Below are 21,042 nucleotides of genomic sequence, written 5' to 3'. Positions count from 1 at the left end.
TCAATGCAACCTCCGCCTCCCAGGTTCAAGTGATTCTCCTGCCTCAGCCTCCCGAGTAGCTGGGACTACAGGCCTGTGCCACTATGCCCGGCTAATTGTGTGTATGTGTGTGTGTGTGTGTGTGTGTGTGTTTGTGTGTGTGTTTAGTAGAGACAGGGTTTCACCATGTTAGCCAGGATGGTCTCGATCTCCTGACCTAGTGACCCACCCGCCTCAGCCTCTGGAAGTGCTGGGATCACTGGCATGAGCCACCGTGCTCGGCCAATGACACTCTTTAATTACAAAGGTCTGCTACATTATTCCAAAGTTACTACTGAAGTATTTAACTTGGCACTTGTTTGTTAAAAGGAGAGCAAGGTATAAGATGTCAAGGTACAGATGACAAAGAAAAGTGTTTGATACCACACATGAGCAAACAAAATCTGACAAGCTATTCTAAATGTTAGAGCAAGGGTGGAAGGAATTTGATAGAAGCTTTGTACCATTTAATCTGTTCTGACTTCAACTGTAGATTAAAGGTGAAAAAAAATGACAGTCAAAACTTTAGTTTTGAACAAAACGTGAGAGGAAAGTATATTTTTTTAAGACGTCATGAATCAAAAAATTCTAGTGAGAGGCTAGACTGCAGAGATTAAGGGTATGGGCCAGGCGCGGTGGCTCAAGCCTGTAATCCCAAGCACCTTGGGAGGCTGAGGAGGGAGGATCACGAGATCAGGAGATCGAGACCATCCTGGCTAACATGGTGAAACCCCGTCTCTACTAAAAATACAAAAAATTAGCCGGGCGTGGTGGCGGGTTCCTGTAGTCCCAGCTACTCAGGAGGCTGAGGCAGGAGAATGGTTTGAACCCGGGAGGCGGAGCTTGTTGTGAGCCAAGATCTTGCACCTCTGCATGCGCTCTAGCCTGGGCGACAGAGACTCCGTCTCAAAAAAAAAAGAAAGAAACTAAGGGTATGAAAATGGAGAAGAAATAAAGAAATATACAATTAAAAGCTCTAAACTGAAATAAATAACCTCAATCATTGTATAATTTCTTATATCTGCAGTCATTTTTAAAATTATGAATTATAAAATTATAAATTATAAGGTATTTCAAATATACAGAACATAATGTAACAGGCAAACATCTGTTGTAGTTTTAACTTACATTTAACTATAGATGACAGGATGCTGGATGTAGTTACATTTAATTTCCAGATTGCTTCAGTCTCACTGAAATTTGAAACTCATGAATGCAAGGTGGTTCCCCTCAAAGATTTTTAAATTACCTGCCCCCCAAAAGGGAGTCATTGACAAGCTTTTGAAAAATATAGAAAATTGTCCCAGAAGAACGACTGTCTTTAATCAGGTGTCTGGTGGTGTCTATCTTTGAATAGGTCCTATAGTGAGTAGCTTGGATGATGGCATTTAATATGCTAGAGAATTATGAAGTCCATTTAATTCTAGTTGCTCTAAATTGAGGGAAACTTGAAATTGAGCCACAACTACATCACAGTCTTCCAAGGCAATGACCAACTTAGATTCTGAGACTCTGGTGAGAGTTAAAGCTTTACGTTCTATGTTAACAAATCTCAGTATTTTACGCTTACCCACTAGAGTTCTTTGAGTTAGCATCAGCTGCAGCCATTTTCTGACAATTTGACCTGAAGTTTAAATTCTTGCAGGGAAGGGTTTCTAAATTAGTTAACTGTGTTTATTTAGGATTAATAAATATTCCTGAAAATCTGAAATGTATAACTCTGAGTTTTTCAAAGCAGAAAGCAATCTTACACTTCTCTTTATTTGCTTTTAAAATAAAATACCCAAGCTTTGCACAGTGGCATGATCGTAGTCGATGAGGTTTATCCAGGGTGCGATTATTGCTAATTGAAAATTGTTCCCAATACTCCACCATGACGACCAGAAATATAGTTGGCATTGACAATTTTTGACAGTCTCTGCAGAGGCTGAACAAAAAAATAAATAAAAAATAAAAATAAAATTGGCCTGATAGGGTCACTCACACCTGTAATCCCAGCACATTGGAATGTCAAGGTGGGAGATCGCTGGAGACCAGAGTTGGAGACCAGACTGGACAACCAAGGAAGACTCAGCCTCTACAAAAAAGAAAATTAAAAATTACCACTGGAGTGCATTGGTGCCACCTACTCAGTAATCCCACCTACTCAGGAGGCTGACGCGGGACGATCCCTTGAGTCTAGGAGTTCAAGGCTACAGTGAGCTGTGATTGCACTCCAGCCTGAGTGACAATGTGAGACCCAGTCTCTAAATAAAAAATAAAATAAAATAACACTTAGAGTTTCTGCTAATGTAGCCACTAGAAACTATTTTACTGTCTTTACTAATTCTGATGAACGGCTTTGTAAAGAGTAACTGACTGACAAAAGACTCCAGCATGAAAGCCAGATCAGGCTCCATTTTGTTCCATGTGCACAGGGACAGATGACACATCGCATTCAATAAGACTTGGGCATAGGGTTTACCTTCTAAAGTGGGTGCCTCGTGAGACTGTTTTTATATTCAACAGAGAAGTGTGTGGGCATCAAAATTACACTACACGTCATAGCCCAAATAAGCATTTAGTCATTGCAAGGAAACATCCGGAGACCAGAAGAAATAATCCGAATTAAAATTTCAACACATTTGAAGACCAGGAAACTAATGCATAATTTCTCTCCTTAATGTTAAAAGAAATCAGTTTCTTCCCTACACAATAGGCTTCTTTTTTCTGGTCTTCTTGAAGCAGTGTTTCTGTGGTGTTTCTTCCACGTCTCCTCCTCAGTTCTGAAAATTGCCCGCTGCCAATTCTGACATGCCAAGGGCTAAGCTATGTTTGCCCAACCAAGAAAAGGTAAAAACAGAATCTTGGAGCCAGGAAAGATTATAAACATTTTTCTACACTGTTCGCGTGCTGTTTATAAAAAGAACTCCCTTTAAGACTTCAATAAGTCCGCAAACTTCATTATTTTGCTCTCCCTCCAAGTACAAAGCACAGATGTTTTGGCAGGTTGGAATCTGAAGGTTGGAATTTTTAGAAGAGGCCATGTGTGGGCAGGGAACTGGCACCCTAGGCAAATTGAGAGATTCAGCCATTTTCATAAAATAAGGTAAAAAACCAGCTCTTGGCCTGGAAGTTTCTTTTTTCTTTCTTTTTTTTTTTTTGAGACTGAGTCTCACTCTGTCACCCAGGCCGGAGTGCAGTGGTGCGTTCTCAGCTCACTGCAACATCTGCCTCTAGGGTTTAAGTGATTCTCGTGTCTCAGCCTCCCGAGTAGGTGGGATCACAGGTGCATGCCACCACGCCAGGCTAATTTTTGTATTTTTAGTAGAGATGGGGTTTTACTGTGTTGGCCAGGATGGTCTCGAACCCCGGACCTCAAGTTATCCATCTGTCTCAGCCTCCCAAAGTTGCTGGGATTACAGGCATAAGTCAACACACCTGGCTCAAATTTTTTAAACTTAAAATTTTATGCAAAAACTGAGTGTCAAATCAATATTTGCAGAATAAAACTGCATACCTTTCTAATACTTTTTAAACACAGTTCAATTTACTTTTTAGTAGGTAAAACCAGGCAGGCAGCCAATTAAGATAAGATGAAAAATGGACAATTTTTTTAAAACTGGAAGAATTTGTTGGGCGCGGTGGCTCACACCTGTAATCCTAGCATTTTGGGAGGCCGAGGTGGGCGGGTCACCTGTGGTGGGGAGTTCAAGACCAGCCTGACCAACATGGAGAAACTCTGTCTCTACTAAAAATACAAAATTAGCCAGGTGTGGTGGCGGGCACCTATAATCCCAGCTACTCAGGAGGCTGAGGCAGGAGAATCACTTGAACCTGGGAGGTGGAGGTTGCGGTGAGACAAGATCACGCCATTGCACTCCAGCCTTAGCAACAAGAGTGAAACTCCGTCTCAAAAAAATAAAAAATAAAACTGGAAGAATTCACATTATAAGCTTCATGGGAGCGAAAGCTGTGGTCATTCTATGAATCCCCACTGCTTAACAAAGTGACCGATACCTAGTTGATATCTAAAATTTTTAACAGTGATTTCCGCTGAGAATTAGGACTTTTCTGGTGTGTATGTTGAGGTATAGAAAGAGGTGAGAGACCTAAGTCTCCATTTTAGATTGTAGTTCCTTAAGCTGTGTACATATATGATATGTATAATATAGATATATATGATGTACATAAAATATTTTTAAATGGTAAAGTCTTAAAGTTGGGAAATGTTTAGGATGACCTATATGACTATTTCTGAAAGATGAACTTGCTTTCCCTCCTCCATACACATGCATCAGAAATTTATTTTATACTTCTGCTCTACCACTTAATTGTCTGATCATTTGTCCATCCACATCTTACCCTATATAAATACACACATATACTCAAATCATGTCTATTCCCCATATTAAATGCAAACATGCACAGACACATAGCGGGAGGCAAGTGCAGAGCATTTGCCTCTTCCATATAATTCTCAACCACTCAAATAATAGTACTTGAAGAAGTATTCATACTACCAATTATATCAAACTGACTGGGAAACTGGCTTTTATATAATCCTCTGACTTTAAACAAATGACACAACCTTTTTTCATCCAAAAACAAATACATAATAAAGGAGCAACTGAACTGAACTAAAAAACTTTTTTTTTTGAGACAGAGTCTCTCTCTGTCGCCCAGGCTGGAGTGCAGTGGCACGATCTCGGCTCACTGCAAGCTCCGCCTCCTGGTTTCACGCTATTCTCCTGCCTCAGCCTCCCCAGTAGCTGGGACAACAGGCATGCGCCACCACGCCTGGCTAATTTTTTTTGTATTTTTAGTAGAGACGGGGTTTCACGGTGTTAGCCAGGATGGTCTCGATCTCCTGACCTTGTGATGCGCCCGCCTCAGCCTCCCAAAGTGCTGGGATTACAGGCTTGAGCCACTGCGCCCGGCATAGATTACTTCTAAATTACTGATATTTTCTGCTCCAGTAACTCACCAGTTTGCTTTGTGGTGGATAACAGATGTTAATGTAAATAATTTTAATAAGTTATAATAGAAAACATCCTTGAAGTGTGACTTAAAAGTGTCAATATTTTATATTTAGAACTACAACAATATTATCAATTGCCCAGAATTGTTCTACTGCCTTTGAATGGTTGTTTTTCTTGGGTATCTTGAATTTTTTAAATCTCGTTTTCTGTATTTTTACAATATTGTGTACTGAAATTAAGATGAATTTTATTGTTTTGCTGCTTCATGTAACTATACTCAAACTGACCCCATTCTTATTGTTTCTCCAGGAGGATTTCCAGCTTTAAAATTTCATCATCATTAAGATTTTGTGCTTACTCGTGTCATGTCTGATCTACTAAATTACTCAATATTTCCTTTTTTTTTTTCTTTTAGATGGAGTTTCGCTCTTGTTGCCCGTGCTGGAGTGCAATGGGGCGATCTCAGCTCACTGCAACCTCCGCCTCCTGAGTAGCTGGGATTACAGGCATATGCCACTATGCCCAGCTAATTTTGTATTTTTAGTAGAGACAGGGTTTATCCATGTTGGTCAGGCTGGTCTGGAACTCCCAACATCAGGTGATCCCCCTACCTGGGCCTCCCAAAGTGCTGGGATTACAGGCCCAATATTTCCTTATTTTAAACTCTACCACACATTCCATTAAAGATATATTTCAAATTCAACACTTTATCTTCCTTTTGGTTCAATAAATATCCAAAAATGTTTACAATTAATGTTGCACTGAACAGAGCTAATGATAAATATTGTCCCTGAAAATGTGACTGTTATTTGCTCAAGTTCTGATAACCAATAGAAATGTTTAAATAATCTCAAATAGATGCCGTCAATGAGTTTTAAATATAGGCCAGGCGTGGTGGCTCACCCCTGTAATCCCAACACTTTGGGAGGCTGAGGTGGGCGGATCACGAGGTCAAGAGTTCCAGACCAGCCTGGCCAACATGGTGAAACCCCATCTCTACTAAAAATACAAAAATTAGCCAGGTGCGGTGGCGGTGTCTGTAATCCCAGCTATTCGGGAGGGTGAGGCAGGAGAATTGCTTGAACCCGGGAGGCAGGGGTTGCAGTGAGACAAGATCGCGCCACTGCACTCCAGCCTGGGTGACAGAGCAAGACTCCATCTCGGCAGGGGAAACAAATCACACGGAATATAGAGGCTATGTTTATACTAAATTAAAACTTTATTGAATAAAGAACACTCTCCAGAACACATGATCTGATGGACTAGGTCTACATTACATGCAATGAAGCTGAACATGACCGTAGTTTAACATGGAATGTCAAACAAATTAGTAATTTTCATTGTACAAAACTGTTTATGTAGCTGACATGCAAGAAGAAAAGTGTCATACTCAGCATTTTCACCAATCTTCTGTGATGAGTTTTAAAAAAGGCATTTGGAGAAACTGGTAGATGTCTTCAGCATATAGTTCAAATAAATTAGTTATATGTGTACTACTGAATCCTCTTTCAACCTCTCTTGCATTCCAAATAAAATCTTAGTGCAAACATCAAAGTTGCTGGTCACTCCAAAAGACTGTTAAACTCATAATACAAGTTCTTGAATTACTGTGTATTAAGTAGGCAAACCCAAGAATACCAGTTACTGCAAAATTCATTTAGGCACATTTAATAGTCCACTCTAAGCATTTTTTCTAAGTCTCTCACATTAATGACTAAAGCCTGTTTACAGTACTAAAATTCTATCATTCAAGCATCAATGATTACATTTCAGAAAAAGGAAATTCATTTCAGTAATAGCATTACTGCTATATCCTAAAAAAAGGAGAGAAAATAAAGAATCATAATTAACAAAACCAGTATCCATAATAGGATACACGGGGAAAAACATTTTAGGAGAAAAAAAAAGTGTGCTTTACTTGCCACAGCAGGAATTATATAATGTAAACACCATATTGGCCCACACCACAAAAATCCATGAGAAAGGTTCAAATTTGAACACCGTATGTGCATTATTTTCAAATCCGTGTTTGTGAGTTTATACTGTATCTGCTTGTACCAATACATGACAAACAAAACAAACTCTTCCACACACATACAAGTGATTGTTAAATATTAAGCATGGCTTGATTCCCTGACTCTAGCTCAAAAAAAAAAAAGTTAAGTGACATCCCAACTGTCTTAAAAATGTTACAGAAACCATTAAATGAATGTGAGTGGTAGCTGAGGAATGATGAAAAAGTGATGGTAATGATATGGTGCAAGTGGATGGAAAAAGAATATACGTATTTGCAAATGCATGGAAAATCTTATTCTGTGGGCCTTGTCTGAATTCTAAACTGATACCAAGAATAAAAAAATATAGTAGCACAAGTCCATTGACACCTGGAGGGTCAGGCCTAGAAAGCTTACCTTCAAAGTGCAAATTTTAACAATGGAATGTTTTAGCAGGGACTTAAGGACAATCCTCTGTCTTTTTCATGTTGAGAAGACCTAAGATGTTCAGGAAGTATTTATTCCTGGCCAGAATTATTTCAGTTTCTTGGTAAAACAAAAATATTTAGCCACAATTACCACCCACTCATTCACATACACAGAACCATTCTTAGGGGTGTTTGCGGGGAGAAAAAGCCCTTATCTATGTATCACCTAATGGAACTCTTATTTATAATCTAAGTTCTTTGAATCCACTACTTTAAATACCAACATGCACCTCTCTTATCCCCTCCCTCTCCACCCATCTACCCCATACACCCCCAGTGAACCTAGGTATTCTAATGTCTTTGTGTTTTCTAAGCCTCATGAATAAGGCTGTTGAGTACCACCTCCACCGGATCAAAATTAACACCTGGTGCACTTTCTACAGCACCTTTTTTCTTCTCCACAATTGAGTGGAATCTTGATGCTTTCAAGCCTGTATCTAGATCTCCAGGTCATCAGGCCGAGGTCTGCTGCTGGCACGACTGCTGGCTCTACTTGAAGGTCGCTGGTCCACAATGGCTAGTGGCTGTAGTTCATGTCCAGCAGCTAGTTTTTTAGAATTCTGGTTATCATCAGGGAAATCAAAAGGCTGTGCATGGGAGTTAGAGATGGTGCTTCCTGCCTGCCCCATTCGATTTTGTTCTGCGCTGTAATTAGCCCAGTTTTGCTCACTTGCTTGCTTGTTGTAATTGCGGCAAGAAGAATTGTTTCTGTCGCCAGTAACCAGCTTGTACCCAGGAGGAGACATAGGCGAGAGGGGAGCGGTTGGTGAGGAGCAGCCATTGAAATAAGCATATTTTTGAGACCCACAGTCTTTGGCGGGACTCAGCGGGCCACTGGGCGCATGGTAAGGGTCGCTCTTTCCCTTAACCCGATCCTTAACGCCCTTAAAGAAAACATAGAAGAGTTCAATGATATTCAAGGCCAGGGACACCAAGGACACCACCAGCATGAAGATGATGAAGATGGTTTTCTCCGTGGGGCGAGAGAGGAAACAGTCCACCTGATGTGGGCAGGGATCTCTTTTGCAAGTGTAAACAGCACTCAAGCTGAATCCATAGATGTACCACTGGATCAGCAAGAAGGCCACTTCAAAGATAGACTTGAAGAGGATACTGATGATGTAGGTTCGCAGCAACCCCCCTCGCATTTTCACCTTACCATGCTCTTCAATACCATACTTGAACTTCTTTATCTCAATCTGCTTCAAGTGCATGTCCACATTGGCACCATCAGTTTGAGCGACCTTGAGTTCCTCCTCTTTCTTGTTCAGTTTCTCTTCCTTTCGCATCACATAGAACACATGAGCCAGGTACAAGAGTGTGGGTACAGACACAAATATGATCTGCAGGACCCAGAAGCGCACATGAGAGATTGGGAAAGACTTGTCATAGCAGACGTTTTCACAACCAGGTTGCTGAGTGTTACAACGAAAGGCAGACTGCTCATCTCCCCAGGCTGACTCAACCGCTGTCCCCAGCAGCAGGATTCGGAAAATGAAAAGTACTGACAGCCACACCTTCCCTCCAGCAGTTGAGTAGGCTTGAACCTTGTCAAGGAGTTTGCCTAAGGCACTCCAGTCACCCATGTTTCCTGGGCACCACCTGAAAGAAACAAAGAGACAATTCAAGGATCAGAGATTGCAAATTACTAGTTTAACATTTAGTAACCTTTCAGCTCATAGTCAAAATACTACCAACGGTTTCATATATTTCTAACATTCTTTCACAAAAAACCAAGTGCAAACTCTTCCTGTCCCATTTTCGCCAAAGAAGAAAAGATCTAACAAGTGTTTTGTTTTGTTTGTTGAGATAAAGTAAGTCTTAGAAGCACAGATGATGAGTTGCAATCTTTAACCTGGGAAGGTGTATTGCTTGCTCAACCACTGCCTTGCCATGTTACTTGAGAAGCCACCTGTGCTAAGCCTCTGCTCCGTTTATTTGTCTGATAAACGAGGACAGTTTTTGCCTGGTAGGTCTGTGTTTGCTAAGCAAAATCCTGATGTGTGTTATTCAAAGCACAGGTATCAAGAATCCAGGTAAGAACACCTATGAACACACATCCATAACCTTCTTTCCAAAACTTTAATGCTATTATATATCATTTTATTACTAATTTCACTCTGAAAGATTTTTTTTTTTTTAAGATGGAGTTTCGCTCTTGTTGCCCAGGCTGGAGTGCAATGGCACGATCTCAGCTCACCGCAACTTCCGCCTCTTAGGTTCCAGCGATTCTCCTGCCTCAGCCTCCCGAGTAGCTGGGATTACAGGCATGTGCCATCATGCCTGGCTAATTTTGTATTTTTGGTAGAGATGGGTTTTCTCCATGTTGGTCAGGCTGGTCTCGAACTCCTGACCTCAGGTGATCCACCTACCTCAGCCTCCCAAAGTGCTGGGATTACAGGTGTGAGCCACCACGCCCGGCCTCTGGAAGATTTTTCAATGGTATATCAAGTGTAATTTGTGCATATGCTATATTATTGTCATTAACACTTTTCTGTTTCTTTTTTTAGAGACAGGATTTCACTATGTTGCCCAGGCTCCTGGGCTCAAGCAATCCTCCTGCCTTAGCCTCCCAAGCAATGGTGACTATTTTTTTCTTAAGCAGTGACTTATGTAGCTCAGAAGTCAGCCTTCTGTCCAGAGAAAAAGTAGGCTATATGGAAATATACTCTTGCTACAATGTGTCATTATATGTAGTAACCTACTTTCAAAAACAAAGACTAAATACACATCACACTTCAAGTAAAAAGTTCATTTTGTCTCAATACTACTTACAGCCTTATTAAAAAACAAACAAACAAAACCTACTTCAGGGTGTTTTCTCCAGCCAGAAAAGATTGGTTTTCATCTTTTCATTGTTGTATACTTTAAAGTTCCCTTACTGGGCTTTGGATCCTCAGGCTGTACATCCCATTTAACTTCTTATCAATATCTAGCTATCTAAAGTCTATGCCTTCTCCATTACTGAGTAAAAAGATCTGGCCAGGCATGGTGGCTCACACCTATAATCCACTCACGCCTATAAGCACTTTGGGAGGCGGGCGGATCATGAGGTCAGGAGATTCAGACCATCCTGGCTAACATGATGAAACCCCGTCTCTACAAAAAATACAAGAAATTAGCCAGGCGTGGTGGCGGGAGCCTGTAGTCCCAGCTACTGGGGAGGCTAAGGCAGGAGAATCGCTTGAACCCGGGAGGTGGAGCTTGCAGAGATCACGCCACTGCACTCCAGCCTGGGTGACAAAAGAGACTCCGTCTCAATAAAAAGATGTAAGTCAGTAGAAACCAACCAACAAGAATCCCCAAAGTTGTCTAGTTCAATTTATGTTTCTAATTGCCGATTATCCATTTAGCTGATAAAAATTGATGTTCTCAGAGGTTCTCAGGGTATAGGAAATATTTAGCTATAGATAGAGCCAGAACATTCACAATCCCCAGGCAAGTCTTTTCAATGCCTCACAGTGGTTTTAAAAGTATAGTAAGGCTGTGCTAAAGCTAGAAATGCTTCCATGCTTTGATATATACAACCTTATCCAGGGTGAAAGCTGGGAAGAAGTGAGTAACATGATGTGGCAGGCATAGGGAATATAGGCTAATTTTCAGCAGATAGTATTAATTGGAGGGTTTAGAAAAGGACAAATTAGTCAAAGATTGTTTAATAATTAAAAACAAACAAAGCTAAGACTTTGCAGGAGCTTAGTAATGAATTCTGAATAGAGTATCTGAAGGTAGGATTATTTAGGCTTCTTAGAAATATGTTCACTATCTGAATATAAAGGAGTTTCTCATCTGATGTTGAACTATGAGCTGTATCTCCTTGTAGGAAGTAAATGAAATCCAGGGGAGTCTTCTTCCCCAGCAAGCAACATTACATTTCTGTCTAATGACTGCGTCTCCTGGTCATAGAGAACAAGAAAAAATGAAATGAGCACCTGACCTGGGATTTCCTGGACCGAACAAAGAAGAGATGGCTGAGCCATAAAGCTAAACTATGTACCAGCTAGATGGTACCATGGCATCATGGGTACCTTTGATGACAGCCCAGGGACTGGTGCCAAAGAATGCTGAGTAAGAGTGGGAGGTGGGTGTGAAGGCCACAGAAATAACGCTCCCCAGTGGTCATAAAAAAGGGAGCTTCCCTTTTACTTAGGAAGGGTCATTTTAGATTCTGAAGTGACAAGTTAGAAAGTGAAATTGATGTATGAAAACAGCATCAATTTAAAACAGCAGTCAAGTAAGAACAAAGGCTTGAAAGGCTGACAAAGACAGTTGAATCGCCAAGGAAAGGCTTGAAGTGAGGGAGTAATTTAGCCGTGATGGACAGTTTGATGGTGAGAGAATGTGAAAGAAAAAAAAAACCTATAATTTAGCAGAAAATACTAGACTGGAAATGAAGTACAGTCCATGAGGGTCAGACAAACAATTTTTGGAGCTATATCAATAGACAGTTTCTATGTGATGATGTGTAAAATTGGCCCTAATTCTGTTTGTAAAAAATTACAATATTTTGCCAGTGTCATCTGCTTTTGCTCAGATATTTCAATTGCTAGCGGAAAAATAACAAAAACAATCAAGTATAAAAAGATAAACTGTTTGCATAAACTCATCACATTCATGCAATGATAGAGCTGAAGACAAACCTATCATATCTAGAAATATGACCAGGCACAACAGAAGTTATTTTAGCTAGGATTTCATCATTACTCAAAGTAAAATATGATTGTGTAGATGCTTATAGTAATTCATCACTAAGTTTATTTACATTCTATAAAAAACATTTCATATGATACATGACTTTCATATAATTTTGAGATTCTACAAAAATACTCCACAGTTCCATAGTATGTGAACTAAGTAAGTCATCAGGCAGCCCTTTAGTAGTTCTTTTTTAATACTCTAGCAACTTAATTGCAAAGTTGTCTCTTCTTTAAGCACCCATGCAGTTGTTATTTGCATTAATGAGTTATACTCTTTCATCTTAATAAGATATGAATTATCGAATTGGACACCTAGTATCCTGTAACACATAGCTACCTGTCAATCACCACTATCATAGATACCATCAAATAATGTTTAATGTGACAGCCGCCCAAAAAGAGGTAACAAAAATTGTTCCCTTTTTTTTGGTAGTTGCTCACATCGCCATGAATCAAATTTTGGCAACTGGTTGTTCCTCCCTGCTGTACCTTCCCAAACTGGTTTAATATCTTCATTTTTCCAAGTCTTGTATGGTAAGTTAATATCCTCTTATAATAAAACGGCATAATTATATGTTTACAGAATCCCTAGCATTGATCTACAGACTATAAACTGCACTTTTATTCACCATGGGGAGACAGGTATATTTCTTATTTAATACATGAGAAGACCAACGCAGCTGGACATATCACATATATTCATGCCTTCACCTCTAGGATACTGAGCTGGTGCTTTATATGTAGACCAAGGTCTGTCTAAGAGGAGTTGTGCAAAGTTCTTGTTAAGAGCAGAGTCTTAGCAGCTGGACCACACTTTTTGCCGTCTATGCATCATGTTAGATTACATTTCCATTGCTCTTCATGGCCCCCTAGACTGGATGGATGCCCAAAGCTACAGACACTAAGTGTGACCAGCCTGAGGCCCCTCTGGCCCCTTTCCTGAACTGCATCACAGTCACTTGGCAGCATTTGTTAAAAACATACATTCCTGGTCTTCACCAGTCTGAATGAATCTGAATTTCTGGAGGTGGGGCCTAGGAAGTAAGGTTTTTTTGGTTTTTGTTACTATTCTTGACATTTCTGGCCCTTTCTTGTTCAAAATATTTAGGAGTGGGAGAAATGTCAGGAAAGCAGAAGGAACAGTCTAAAAATTCCAAGGGGCTGAGTACGAGGCGCAGCAGATCTCTGGGCACCCAGCATTGAGGACAGCCTTGGCTCCACAGCCGCTTGTGACTCCTTATATCTCCATCTGCAGCTCCCTGAGAGCAGAAGAACTTAAACGCTTTAATTCAAATGAAATCTCTTAAAAATAAAGCTTTGATTTTAAATTACATTTAACTATGTCTTTTGCTAGAAACAAATCACGGTGCCGAAGTTGCAGTCAAGTCTTTCCATGCCATTAATATACTAATAGTTATTAGAATTAAGTATTTTAGTATCAACTTTAAATATTTTTCTCAAGAAGAGATAAAAGTAATGAGAATGGAGAGACTTAAATAAATAAAGGTAAATAGGATTATTGAAAACTAAAGTAAAATTTGATATCCAGCATCTTTTTATGATTGAAAGAAAAGAGAAGGTGAAGGTCTTTAATATCTGAAAGAATAAAATCAGAGTCTAAACCTACATAAGGAAATGTCTATGGAAGTTCCCGATAAAATCATTTAATGGATTTTTTGGGAGGAAAGGGAAATCATGTGTGTGTCTAATGTACTAACACCCAAAAATATTCATGCCCAAAAACTCAAATGCAAACCCTTCTAATGTTTTCTTTCACTTTTATAATAACCTCTGCCCCTCCAGTAAATGTCACTGAGTGAACTCAGTTGTCTATTCCTCCACACTTACAACAGCCACCCTTAGCTTCATCTCAGCCATCACCAGTTTGGTAGGTTTCATGTCATTAGCCTGGTCACCCTGCTCACCAACCTATACTCCAAGTAATCAGTCAATCTTGAGAAAACAAACCAACAATCAGCTTGGTTTGATGAGCTCTGCTCCATCCACGCAGCTCACATCCTCACTTGTTGCAGGTCTGACCTCATCGGCCAACTTTCCTGACCACCAAGTATGAAATAGCAACATCCTTTCCCCAGTCCTGTCATTTCCTATTCCCTTTGCCCTGGTTTTTAAAAAATTATTATTTTAATAGACTTTCTCTCTACTTGATATAGTAAATATTTGCCTGATTATTATGTACCTCCTTCCATGAGAAGGATTTATTATTTGCCTTCCTCAACTGGAATGTGAACAATACAAGGGAGTTTGCTTTGTTCACTGCTGTATCCCCAGTGCTTAAAAGAGTAAGAGATGTGGCTCAAACCTGTAATCTCAGCACTTTGGGAGGCCAAGGTGGGAGGATCATCTGAGGTCAAGAGTTTGAGATCAGCCTGGCCAACACAGTGAAATCCCATCTCTACTAAAAGTACAAAAAAGTAGGCCGGGAGCGGTGGCTCAAGCCTGTAGTCCCAGCACTTCAGAAGGCCGAGGCGGGCGGATCACGAGGTCAGGAGATCGAGACCATTGTGGCTAACACGGTGAAACCCCGTCTCTACTAAAAATAAAAAAAAATACAAAAAAATTAGCCGGGGGTGGTGGCGGGCGCCTGCAGTCCCAGCTACTGGGGAGGCTGAGGCAGGAGAATGGCGTGAACCTGGGAGGTGGAGCTTGCAGTGAGCCCAGATCGCACTACTGCACTCCAGCCTGGGCGACAGAGCGAGACTCCGTCTCAAAGAAAACAACAACAACAACAAAAAAAAAACAACAAAAAAGTAGCCAGGCATGGTGGCGGGTGCCTTTAATCCCAGCTACTCTGGAGGCTGAGGCAGGAGAATTGCTTGAACCCGGGAGGCGGAGGCTGCAGTGAGCAGAGATGCCACCACTGCACTCCAGCCTGGGTGACAGAGTGAAACTCCGTCTCAAAAAAAAAAAGAAAAGAAAAGAATTAATTAATTCGGGTATATCTACATGTTAAATGAATTAAATGGGGCTTCCACAAAAAAAAATAGATATGTGCAAAAAAAAAAAAACCTCACCAGTTTTTGTTTTTTCTGTCTCTTTGGGATTCTCTTAATTGTAGTTATATCTCAAATTTCTAAAGTTTCAAATTAATTAAAAAGGAAACTTCACAGTAAAAAAGTATTGTCATCATCTCATTCTCATACTGTTAAATTTTCAAGTGACAATTGCTGAAACAGAGAACTGTTTGTTGAAACAACATGCTTCAAATGATTCCTGAGCAGGCAATAGAGCTAAATTAAGAAAAAAGGCTCTTTACAACCCCCACTGCTAAATTTGACAGGCTTAAAAAAAAAAAAAAAGAAAAAAGGCTTTTTAACAAAGAGCTTCCTGAATTTGTTAAATTAGATTCTAATGAGGGTTAGGATTCTTGTAGAACTGCATCAGGTATCATGGTTGTACATTCAGTTCACTGTTAGGCTGTTGCAGGTTAGGATTTAAAACACAAAACAAAACAAAAAAAAGAAAAATCACAACTGTGTGGTTGTCCCCTAGTTCTACGATGTTCTAACTCCGATTGCACCACACAATTTTATTGTAGCCAAGGACACTATTACAAGCAGAAATAGCCTGTTTAAAATCGTGTTTATTTCCAGAATGATAAATATCGGGGAAGGCTAGGGCTCTGAAGGGGAAGAGCAGCAGTTGATATTAACCCTGGTTAACATAACATCTTTACATTCTGAGTCTATGCAGGCAGTAAAGTGATTAGAATCAAGTACCATGGAAAAGATTCCCAGTTCATCAGATAATATCCAACCTTTACTTCCTTACCTTATTTATACCTAGATGGCCTAACTGTAGTGTATCAAACTTACTGTATGTAATAATCTATTTATAAAGAATTGCACATTTGTGTAGGTATTTGAGGTTGTGAACTGCTTATTTTGGGGGCAGAGGGGAGGACAACAAAAAAAACGCCAACAAGCCTTCCTTCGCCAGCTCTTACCCCTCCTCATCACTGAACTTACATTAGCATCCACTTAATGAGATGAGATGGGGATTGAGGTGTGAGGAACTCCATCCAAAGAGAGGACGGTGCATCCCATAAAAGACAATCCTCTCCCTAGTTCAACAGCTACTACTCAATTCTCCCACAAAACAAGTTTCTCAAGATCAGTTTAGGGCTACCAGAGAGAAAACCCTAAGTCAGAAGCTGAGGCTAAAAGCCATGTTCTTCAATTGTGATGTAACTTAATATATTTCTATCAGTCCTTGGCGTTTCCTCTGCCCCTACTCTTAATTCCACCTCCAAATTGACTATTTTTAATGAATAGCCTTGTTGTTTTATAATCATATAAAGACACCCTTAGGGCCCTCACAAGTGTATTGATTAAGACAGTCTATTTTTTTCAATGAGAATTTAATAAATAACTCATGCATGTGAAGCTCTTAGTAACAGCACAGTAAAGTTTGGTTCTTACTCTTTAGACGACCTTTAGATATAGCTCATTTGTTTTTAAATTTTTCATCTTTTCTTTAGCAAAACAGTAACTAAGAAATGATTCTCAAACATACATTTTCTTTTTAAAAAAAAATTTATAGAGGTGGGGTCTTGCTATGTTGCTCAGGCTGGTTTTAAACTGGCCTCAAGCGATCCTCCCACCTCAGCCTCTCAAGGGCTAGGATTACAGGCATGAGCCATCATGCCCAGCTGACGATAAACATATATTTTTCTTAAAATATTATTTTAAAAGCATAGGGAAATTGGAATGTGAAATTTATGAAATTGTATAAGCCACTGCTATATTTAAAAAAAAGAGCTAACCACAATTTGAAAACAGGTAAAAGACAATCTGTACATACATAGTTAAAAGGTGACTTTAGATGGAGAATTTAGGCAATTATGCTAAGAATTTAAAAAAATATATATTAATCTCCCATGGAAGAGATGCTCTGGGGATTTTTTAAAACTTGCATTATCCATACGGAATATTACACTAATAATAAACACTAGATAATTACTTTTTCTCTCCAGAGCTGAACTGGTGTGTGCGGATAAGCTCCCACACATCTCTTCAAATAACTGAGAATCCTGACGATAAGTCAGAACAACAGGAAAGGCGGAGTGGAAGGTATTAATCACTGGTGACTGTCCTATCATTTCCTTCCCTGCGGGTATCATATATAAAGGCTCAAACCAAGCTACACCCCTGGATGTAGAGAAAAGAAAAGAAAGAATGCACCGTGTTTTCCCTCCTTCTCTATGCAGGAATTGGAAACATCTAAGTAACAAAGCAACCTTCAGTATCTGAAAGCACAGCCTTTTATCTGCCTCCTGCGGAGCATCTTTGCAACCATGTTTCCCAAGGAGGGTGAGAGCATTGTTGGTATCACAGCCGCCAAGGGTGAGGAACTCAGTGGCTGGGTTGAGAACCCTCAGAAGGCATTAGAAAAATGTGGAACATGTTTAAACAGTCAAGAAAGTAGGAGCAAAGCACTACCACTGCATTTTCCCAGCAGAGGACAGGTAACCAGTCTACCCTGACTTGGGAAGTACAAAGCACCCCCACACTGGGGGAACATGTTCTAATAATATAGAATCAACATCGCCAGGACGGAATGGAATGTACTGCCTCTGCTTGGTATAATTTCCAGTCAATTCGGCCTACCCAGAAGTAATTAGTCTTCTCCCAAAAGTGTTTTCTGTCTAACTGGCTTATTTCATTCCTGGTGCGGGGAGGGGGAGGGGCGGGGGGAGGCGCGCTCGCTTAATGAAATCTCTGCATTACTAGACGCTTTAATTTCCAGTTATCCTTGCACAAAAGTAAACATTAGGCTTCCTCACAGGGACACTTTTCACCGAGTTCAAATGCGCCCGACTTTCGGAGGGCGATATTCAGTATCTTTCTTGTCGTTACTAACTGGGTCGGGGAAGCAAAAGAAATTCAACCGACTTCCAAATAAAGCCACGCTTCTTTTTACAACATTGTGTAGCTCTCCCCTTCCCACCCCTACTTTGTACCTGGAGAGAAAGAGAAGCACGCCTTTTGGGAGCAAGGAGAGCTTATCGATGAGCGTTATCAGAAACCCCCAGCAAAGGCTGGCTGGGTCACTAAAGGGGCAGGGTGGGCGCAGCGCTGCTCCGACCGCGAGGCGCGCTTCTCCGAAACAGGCTGACTTGCCCCGGACGCGTCATCAGCTTCCCGAGGGTCTCTCCTCCCTGCCCTTTCCCCTTGAGCCGCCCCGCCTCATTCTCGAGAAGTTTCAGGAACTTCCAGGGGAGTTGCAAGTGCAATTTAAGCACAATTCCCAAGGCATTCAGGTTTTCTCACCAACGCGGAGATATTGGGATTCAGCAAATTTAAGAGAAAAAAAAAAAAAAGGCTGGTATGAGAGGGATGGGAAATTAGATTGACAACTTTAATTAAATCAACCATTTGTTCTTCTACCATTTGGCACCCAGCCCATCTCTCCTCCTATCCCTCCCACCCCGCACCCCAGGTTCCTTTGCAGTGACTAACTCGGACCTGAGCTCGATTTGACCTGTAAGGATTTGGGGCAAATGTCCCAAAACCGCGCTGGTTCGGGCAGCTAAGGCGCGGGAAGGAGCCCGGCAGACGCTAAGATGGCAGGAGGCGCCCCGCGCCCGTCCGGCCCACGGCCTCCGCAAAGCTTTCATTTTTATTTGCTTTTCAGCATTCACTGGTGCAAATACTTCCACTGCAGGGTCACGTCAAGAATCTAAACTAATTATTTTAGTCTGTAGATTTACACAGAACAGAAAATCTTTACCGGGCACAAAAATGCATGGCTGCAGTTCTGATGAACAAAATGGGTGTTACCAGTAAAAGTATTTTAAAAATTGAACCCTTTTAAGCAACGCATTAGCGTTATCTTTGCCCTAGGAGCTCCAACTCCAAAGAACTGCCCCAGAGTTCTGAATTCTGTTACAGGTTCGAGCAGAGGGAAGGTGCGGGGCGGCGGGTGTTGGCGGGGAGAGCTCGCAAAGCGCTGTTTAAGAAAGTTTTTTTTCCTGCTCTTTCTAGGAGCTCCCGTTTTAGGAGACGGTTTTGGGAAAAGCACCCTAGCATACACTGTTTTTTAAACGTCTGATCTCTAATGCTCTGTAACTAACCACCACCCATTCAAGAGATTTCATCTTCTAAACTGCCAACGTGGTCGAGTAAAAGCTGTCTTTCCTGAGGGTCTCAAATCTTTCCATAGCGGTTGCTAACACAAAGTAACAATTTACTGTTGATTTTTAAAGCATAATATTAATACTCTTGAATTTTATGCCTTTTTGTTTAATGGGGAAAATTCTAGGAAGGAACCACGTGGAAGTCAAGTAACCACGATGTTTTAACAAAGCACTTTGTCACAAAAGAAGTTGGCTTTGCAAAGCTATAGAACATCAATCAAGATTTCCATATGAAAAAAGCACTTTATTCTATGAAGTGTAGAATACTATAGGAAGCACGCTAAGCAAATTTGCACTTTGATTTTTGCGATGTAGCCAGTCAAATCCCCCAACCCAGGCGCCTAACCGCCCCCCCCACCCAACAAATGATAGCACCTAGACTATTACTGATTACAAAAATAAATAAATAAATAAAATGATACTCTAAAATGAAAAACCAAACATCCAGTAAACTAATCCTTTACTCTAATCGGAATGGTTTGAACCTTTTTACCTGTTGCAATGTTAATAGAAACTTTTTTAACAGTCAAAATATATATTTGGTACAATAAATTTTAACTTTAAAACTATAGAAACACTTTCAAATCCATCAATCCATTTACAGTATCATAATTCAAAATTACATTTAACACATTTTAAAACTTTAGAAAAGTTTTACTTGTAGAAAAAGAACTAATAGGTAACGTGTTCTCATTTTTGAAAAACTTACTCTTTTGCTTAAAAGAAGTGAAGTCACGCCAAGTGATTGAACTCCTTGGAGGATGAAGTAAAATGAAAAGGCAAGTTCAGGCACTCAGACCTGTCTATTTAAAGTTTAAAACTCCGCTGCTGTTTGGTACTTTCCTCACGCCTTCCCCCTAATGAAAGAAAAGTGCTGATACCTCGTAAAAGCTTTTTTGTAACTTGGAGCACAGAGCTTTTAAAAGTTTCAAGCCACTGACTCAACTGGGAGGAGGGGCTAGAAGAAAGGGGAGGGCAAAGGGAAAGGCTGGGAGGAGGTGGGGAGGAGGCTGGTGAATGTGGAAGGGCTGGGGGGAGAAGAGGCAAAGAGCAGGAGCGGGATCAGAATAAAGTTGTAGTTTAAATTGGCTGATGAGGAAAAATAAAATAGCATTAGGGACATGAATGCCTCTACTTGGAGATGCTCCTCACACATAAGAATCATTGATTATAGTGCTTGCTTCACCAGAAGACCAGGGATAATGGGGGAAAAAGTGTATATTTTTATTATAACATTGTCTAAAATTTTTAAAGTAGCTTACAATAAATAAAAATGGTGGGGAAGCATATAACCAGTTCAAGTTTGTTTCACATTGACCAAGGTGTGTAAAGTTACAGGTAGGTTGAGTGACCTGTTTGATGATCTAATTCCCTTCCTTTAAATATAAGTAAGGACAATTAACAAAGGGAATGGTGGAGATGGGAGAGAGACACTTCGAAAATTGATATATATGAAGAAAAGTCCATACCCAACCCATCTTTCAACCCCTTGACTGCTTTGAACTTTTACTTTCTTTCAGTTTAGCAAAAGGCTGTATGTGTATATATATATTTTTACATATATAGCATGTTTTGTTTGCCTATGAAATCTTGATATCTGACCTCTACCGTATCTCCAGAAAACTAAGAATTTATATTTCAGCCCAATTTATGCCAGGACACTAAAACCCAAATCTGTAGTGAAAAGTGAGGATTTTAAAAATACAGACTGTGGTTGCATTAAGT

General features: G+C 40.3%; 1 protein-coding gene and 1 non-coding gene across 2 annotated transcripts; one reads left to right on the top strand and one right to left on the bottom strand.

The window, feature by feature from the left end:
• The first annotated feature begins 1,804 nt into the window (after positions 1-1,804).
• Positions 1,805-1,945, top strand: LOC116477039 (U4 spliceosomal RNA). Its single transcript, XR_004250328.1, has one exon. It is a non-coding gene; the product is annotated as a U4 spliceosomal RNA (small nuclear RNA).
• A 4,230-nt stretch (positions 1,946-6,175) lies between these two features.
• Positions 6,176-20,213, bottom strand: GJA1 (gap junction protein alpha 1). The gene is made up of 2 exons (XM_032157955.2): positions 20,027-20,213; positions 6,176-9,063 (listed from the first exon to the last, which is right to left on the bottom strand). The coding sequence occupies exon 2, from the start codon at positions 9,045-9,047 to the stop codon at positions 7,899-7,901; it is 1,149 nt and encodes a 382-aa protein (XP_032013846.1). The 5' UTR covers positions 9,048-9,063; positions 20,027-20,213; the 3' UTR covers positions 6,176-7,898.
• Positions 20,214-21,042: the final 829 nt, after the last annotated feature.

Source organism: Hylobates moloch, unplaced genomic scaffold (genome assembly GCF_009828535.3).
Source record: "Hylobates moloch isolate HMO894 unplaced genomic scaffold, HMol_V3 SCAFFOLD_2, whole genome shotgun sequence".
Classification (NCBI taxonomy): Eukaryota; Metazoa; Chordata; class Mammalia; order Primates; family Hylobatidae; genus Hylobates; species Hylobates moloch.
Note: the sequence above shows the minus strand (reverse complement) of the source record. Positions and strands in the feature narration are given on the sequence as shown.

Coding starts and splice junctions, on each gene's coding strand:
- GJA1 (XM_032157955.2), bottom strand. CDS start 9,047: ATGGGTGACTGGAGTGCCTTAGGCAAACTCCTTGACAAGGTTCAAGCC.